General features: G+C 51.5%; 1 protein-coding gene across 2 annotated transcripts; it reads left to right on the top strand.

Moving 5' to 3' along the window:
• Positions 1-368: 368 nt before the first annotated feature.
• On the top strand, positions 369-5,693 carry PSMC3IP (PSMC3 interacting protein). 2 transcript variants are annotated; one of them, XM_082440826.1, is made up of 8 exons: positions 369-470; positions 559-659; positions 850-939; positions 3,842-3,953; positions 4,436-4,581; positions 4,702-4,755; positions 4,888-4,947; positions 5,029-5,693. In XM_082440826.1, the coding sequence occupies exons 1-8, from the start codon at positions 437-439 to the stop codon at positions 5,083-5,085; spliced, it is 654 nt and encodes a 217-aa protein (XP_082296952.1). In that variant the 5' UTR covers positions 369-436; the 3' UTR covers positions 5,086-5,693. The 2 variants fall into 2 exon arrangements, with proteins under 2 accessions (XP_082296952.1, XP_082296951.1); XM_082440825.1 differs by lacking the exon at positions 4,888-4,947 and having other exon boundaries at positions 370-470.
• The last annotated feature ends 523 nt before the right edge of the window (positions 5,694-6,216 follow it).

Below are 6,216 nucleotides of genomic sequence, written 5' to 3'. Positions count from 1 at the left end.
GGAGGGGACACGTCCGTAGGTAACTGGCCCTGTGACCTTGAGCAAGTCGCTTGCCCAGCGGGAGTTGATGCTGAGGTTTCTTTCCGTTCGAATACTCAGCCCAGTTCAAGGTCACGAGTGCTCAGCGGCCGCTAGAACTGGGTCCCGAAACGTCAGCGCGTGATTCCCTACAGCCCTGGTTCCAAGGGGAGTAAGGGAGAGGTTCGAAGCGCGCGCCCCGCCTCTTGGGCAGAGACCGGGACCCGGCAGGCGAGACCTGGGCGCCCGAGTTCCCGGCCGAGCTGAACTACGGTGTCCGGGAAGGGCTGCTTCGCTTCTCGCGAAAGCTTCCCTCCGCCAATCACCACTTGAGGCCAGCCCTGTCCATCGCCGGAAGGAGTCGTTGCCCCGAGCAACTGCAACTTCCGGCTTTCGGAGTTTGGTGGCGGTAAAGGACATGAGTAAAGGCCGGGCGGAAGCCGTGGCGGGAGGTAACGGCCGTGGGCGCCGGGATTCCTCGGAGGAGGGCGGGCAGGGGTCGGCTGAGGGAGCCTCTCCCTGCCTCGTCTCTCTCCGTAGCCTCCGGGATCCTGCTGAGGTACCTACAGGAGCAGAACCGGCCCTACAGCGCCCAGGACGTGTTCGGGAACCTGCAGCGGGAACACGGACTGGGCAAGGCGGTGAGGACCCTCTCCTGGGATTCCTCCCCTGGGACCCCTCGAATCAGCCTGGGTTCCTCCCCTCCCGAGGCTGCCATTCTAGGCTTGGGCTTCCTAAGGCTCTTCGGGCGCTTCCCGCATCATTGGTGACATTCCCCAGCCCGGGCCCGTAGTCACTCCCCCGACTTCTCCGCCCCCTCCCCTCTGCCAGGCGGTGGTGAAGGCGCTGGACCAGCTGGCCCAACAAGGCAAGATCAAAGAGAAGATGTACGGCAAGCAGAAGATATACTTTGCTGACCAGGTGAGGGAAACGCTCAGATTAGCACGTGTGTGAGAGTCCGTCATTAGGTGAATCAGTCCCTGGTATGAACTCTCTTTGGGAAAATTGAAGCATCCTGTGAAATTCACCAGTCTTAGGCCATTAAAAGGGTCCCAGCCAGCCTTTATGTCAAAGTGTGGACTCCCTTTGCTGTCATCCAAACTTCACGAGATTTCCAGACTTGAAATATGTTAAGAGGACAGAAGATCCTGAGTTGTTGCTATCGAGGTCCATTTATCCTTGGAAGTTCTTATTCCCAATCATCTAGATGAGAACCGCCGTCTGCCAAATTATTTTCCTTCTGTCTCCACCCCCTTCCATAAACACATGTGACATTAACTTTGTATCTCCAGCCCAGACCCCCCCAACCTGGATGCCTTTCAAGCCGTTCAGAATCAATATTGCCAAAGTAGAATGCCTCATCTCTCCCCTAAACTGGTTCCTCTTGTATTCTTCTCCCTTAATGGAATCGCTCTTCACCCAGGCCAGAGACTGGGGAGTCATTCTTTTTTTTTTTAATTTGTTTATTTTGGCTGCATTGGGTCTTAGTTGCGGTGGGGGGCTTAATTGCCCCTCGCCCCCCCGCACGAGGGATCTTAGTTCCCCGACCAGGGATCGAACCCCCATCCCCTGCATTGGAAGGCGGATTCTTAACCACTGGACCACCAGGGAAGTCCCTGGAGTCATTCATTCATTCGTTTATTTATTTCTGCATTGGGTCTTCGTTGCTGCGTGCTGCTTGCGGGCTTTCTCTAGTTGCGGCGAGTGGGGGCTACTCTTCATCGCGGTGTGTGGGCTTCTCATTGCGGTGGCTTCTCTTGTTGTGGAGCACGGGCTCTAGGCACGCGGGCTTCAGTAGTTGCAGCACGTAGGCTCAGTAGTTGTGGCTCACGGGCTCTAGAGCGCAGGCTCAATAGTTGTGGCGCACGGGCTTAGTTGCTCTGTGGCATGTGGGCTCTTCCTGGACCAGGGATCAAACCTGTGTCCCTTGCATTGTTAGGCAGATTCTTAACCACTGCGCCACCAGGGAAGTCCCAGGGAATCATTCTTAACTTCCCTTATTTCACATGCCTAGTCAGCCATCAAGTCCAGTTGTTTTCCTCTTCTTTTTTTTTTTAAATTAATTAATCAATTAATTTATTTTTGGCTGTGTTAGGTCTTCGTTTCTGTGTGCAGGCTTTCTCCAGTTGCGGCGAGCAGGGGCCACTCTTCATCGCGGTGCGCTGGCCTCTCACTGTCGCGGCCTCTCCCGTTGCGGAGCACAGGCTCCAGACGCGCAGGCTCAGTAGTTGTGGCTCACGGGCCTAGTTGCTCCGCGGCATGTGGGATCTTCCCAGACCAGGGCTCGAACCCGTGTCCCCTGCATTGGCAGGCAGATTCTTAACCACTGCGCCACCAGGGAAGCCCTGTTTTCCTCTTCTTGAATCCATCCTCTCCTTCTCCAGCTGCCACCACTGCTCTAGTTCAGGTGCTCATCTATTGCAATATCCTCCTAACTCTTGGCCTCCTTAAACATTGCAGCCCGAATAATCTATGTACATACAAATCTAGTCATGCCATTTCCCTACTGAAAACTCTAGTGCTCCCTAGAACAGATAAAAGGCACTTGGAGACCTGGCCCCAGCCTGCCTCTAGCCTCTCCTGTCCCTGTTATTTCTCCATCCATCAATACTAGACCATTTAGATGGTCTAGTTTTACTCCCGTGGCCTTTGCTCATTTTCCTTCCTCTGCTCAGAGTTTTTGAGTCCCTTCTTTCTCTTCGCCCGGCTAACTCTTACTCATCCCTTAGGATTTCACGCAGGCATCACCTCCAGAAACCTTCCCTGAATGCTATGAGCTAACTGCCTTCTTCGGGCACTTACCTCTTTTGAGGCATACTCTATTGTAATTGACTTATCACTTGTCTCCCTCACAAAACTGAAGCTGTTCTGGGGCAGACCCCATTTCTCATCTTCCTTTACTCAGTAACCCCACAGGATTTAACATCCACCATCAAGGCTAATTATCCTAAAATAGGTTTCATTATATTACTGCTCTATTGAAGATCCCTTAAAGAAGTTGGCAGATTTTTTTTTTTTTCTGCAAAGGGCCAGACAGTTAATATTTTTATGCTTTGCAGGTCAGACGGTCTCTTGTCCCAGTTACACAACTGTCACTAGTACTCAAGTCTGCCACTGTAGAGCAAAACCAGCCATGGACAATATGTGAGCAAGTGGATGTGGCTACGTTTCCAAAAATTTTTTTCAAAAACATGCATCTGGCAGGATTTGGCCTGCAGGCTGTAGTTTGCTGCCTCCTGCCCTAATTTAATGGTTTACCTCACCTGAATGTAGAGTCCAAACTGCCCGGGCTGGTATTCCCATCCTTTCCATTCTGCTTCCCATCACCACTGACAAGACCCCACTGAGCCCCAGCACAGGCCTTTTCTAGCTGTGGTCTCATGGGAGGGGTTCCTCAGACTTCACTGGTATCCTTTATCTAAATACCTCCCACCATGCCTCTTCACCTGTCCAGATTTCTTCCTATTGTGGAAGCCCATAATTAGGTATCATCACCTTGAGACGAATGTTCCTTTACTCCTTCAGCCCAGTGAGTGGTTTTGCCAGTAACCTGAAAGATATTCCTGTCCTATTATTCAGTATCCTGCACCTCGAAACCCCTTGAGCACAAGTATCAGGTTTCAACTTGTTCTTTTACAGCTTCTTGAGTGGACTGGTACTAAAGTGAATGCTCAAAAGTACCCTCTCATTATCTTCCCAGGCCCTCTGGAGGGTTGAGGAGTCCCAGATTCTCGAGTGTGTATGAATGTTGCCCTCCCAAATGTGGGTTCCCTTCTTGTTTCTCCCATCAGCCTGCTTCTATTCTTCCTTTTGTCTCTGGCAGGAACAATTTGACATGGTTAGTGATGCTGACCTCCAAGCCCTGGATGCCAAAATCGTGGCCCTCACTGCTAAGGTGCAGGGCTTGCAGCAGAGCTGCCGCCACATGGAGGCTGGTAGGACTGGGCAACCCCCAGAAGGTACCCCTAGTGTCAGGGTCAGTCTGAGGTCAGGAATTACCAAGTGAAGCGTTTGTTGACTGCAGTGTTGTCTTCTTGCAGCAAAGATCCCTTTGCTGGGCTGCCATAGGCATTACCTTAAAATCAGTGTCTAACAACTAACGGCTCTTGAAGACAAATGGGCAAGACAGGTATTGCCTTCCCTACTGTATCAGTATACAGTTCCCACACTTCCCTTTACTCTGCTTCTTTAACTGACTACAGCTAACAGTCTACTCAAACTCATTCCCCTCAACTATGTGTAGATGGGGAAGGAAAGAAAACTAGAATAAACTGACAATTCTGTAAGCCTTAATCTCTTGAGGATTTCCAGAATACGGGACCCATTCTGGACCCTGTGTGTAGAGCCCAGAGCAAGGTGGAGGCCTGGTCTCCTACCTCAGGGTAGCCAGTGACCTCTCCGGGGGATGTGGTTTTAGAGCTGAAGGAGTTAACTAGTGCCCTGACCACACCGGAGATGCAGAAAGAGATCCAGGAGTTAAAGAAGGAATGTGCTGGCTACACAGAGAGACTGAAGAACATCAAAGCAGCCACCAACCACGTGACTCCAGAAGAGAAAGAGCAGGTGGGTGGGGAGGGAGTGGGGAGCAGGGAGGGCTGCCTGTGCAGGTTCAAAGTGAGGAGGGTTGACCCCAGCGGCTGCTGTGGGGCTGAGGGGGTCAGAGGAACCTGTTTCCCTGTCTAGGTGTACAGAGAGAGGCAGAGGTACTGCAAGGAGTGGAGGAAGCGCAAGAGGATGGTAAGTGCGGGGGAACTCTAGGCAGGCCCTGGACGACGGCAGCCACCAGGGAAACAGCTGCCCCATATCATGGACCCGTCACGCATGCCGAGTACTGCCCATCTGAAAGGGGGCGGTTTTGTTTCTTGTCAGGCAACAGAGCTGTCTGATGCAATCCTTGAAGGATACCCCAAGAGCAAGAAGCAGTTTTTTGTAAGTGGTGTTCTCCCTTCCTTGCTCCCCTGGGGCTTGAGTCCAGGGAGGTCTCATTCATTTGTCTCGCTGCCCCCCCAGGAGGAAGTTGGGATAGAGACAGATGAAGATTACAACCTCAAGCTCCCAGATCCCTGAGGCCCTCCGGCAGGCCTGGGCACGGAGATGTCCTGGCCTGGCTGCCTTGTTTAGGTCAGCTTTGTTGCTGTTCCTGCTGCTGGCCACTTTTGAGCACACACCAAAGTGCTGGGTGGAGCACTGGTGGCCCGGGGAGGATGGTTTCACTCATTTCATCATCCACATTTTGACTGCCTGAACTTAACAGTTAGATGGGGAACAATGCAAAAGGAAAGCATTTGGCAATATTTATTGTAATATAATTTGATATAAAAATATTTAATTTCCTCTGGATAATCAAACCTCCCAGATATCAAACCTGAGGAAGGCAAAAGAGAGCTTGGGGGACAAGGGCAGAGCGAGGCTACTATACACAGCATTCAAGGAGCCCAGGGCCTCACCCAGGACTCTCCTGGGCTCTACACTCCAGGAGAACTTTAGAAAATCTTCTCTACCCACCTTCACCCCACCCCAAGTCCTGGGAGAAATGCAGGCAGCCCTGAGATGGTAGAGACCCAGATACACTTGACAGAAAGCCTGGGAGTGGTCTTGAGGCCAATTTTCCAAAATTGTAACTTTAGCAAAATTGCATTGTTGGTGTTTAGAAAAATTAAAAAATTTCGTATGTAGTGTTGTGTCACATTTGACTTTGCTGTGCAGTGCTACTGCCTGTGGGGACACGAGGGCAGGAGTGGGTGAGGAGGTTGCTTCCCTCTACCACCCAGAGTAGAGGGCAAGGGCAGGAACCTGGCAGCCCTGCCCTGAGCTGGCCAGAGAAAGCTCTGGCCTCACCTCGGGCTGACCAGGCAGCCCTAGCCTAGGCATGAGGCCACCTTTCACCCTTCATGGCTGTGAGAGTATTTTCTCTTACTCCTTTCTTCCCATCCAACTACTGCCAAAATGGTCAAACTTGGGCTAAATGTTGTGAGAGAGACCAAAACAGGCAAACAGTAGTTACCAAATATGAGCATAAATCTGAGGCTTAGAAAAAGGGAGAGGCCAGGAGCTTTTTAGGGTTCCCAGAGCAGACCCCATCCCGAGGACTTCTATGGGGAGGGGGAAAGACTAGGTAGGTTTGAGATCTATGGTCAGTATAATAAATTAATCAAAGCTTTCATAATATCCCTCCCCCCTCCCCAGCCCCACTGAAGA

Source organism: Balaenoptera physalus (genome assembly GCF_965194825.1).
Source record: "Balaenoptera physalus genome assembly, chromosome: 20".
Lineage (NCBI taxonomy): Eukaryota > Metazoa > Chordata > Mammalia > Artiodactyla > Balaenopteridae > Balaenoptera > Balaenoptera physalus.
This window is presented reverse-complemented; position numbering and strand designations above follow the sequence as displayed.

Bases quoted from the DNA above. Each gene is read 5' to 3' on its own strand.
- PSMC3IP (XM_082440826.1), top strand. From the start codon at position 437: ATGAGTAAAGGCCGGGCGGAAGCCGTGGCGGGAG. The intron at 4,582-4,701 runs GTGGGTGGGGAG...TTCCCTGTCTAG, and splicing joins CTCCAGAAGAGAAAGAGCAG to GTGTACAGAGAGAGGCAGAG. The intron at 4,756-4,887 runs GTAAGTGCGGGG...GTTTCTTGTCAG, and splicing joins GGAGGAAGCGCAAGAGGATG to GCAACAGAGCTGTCTGATGC.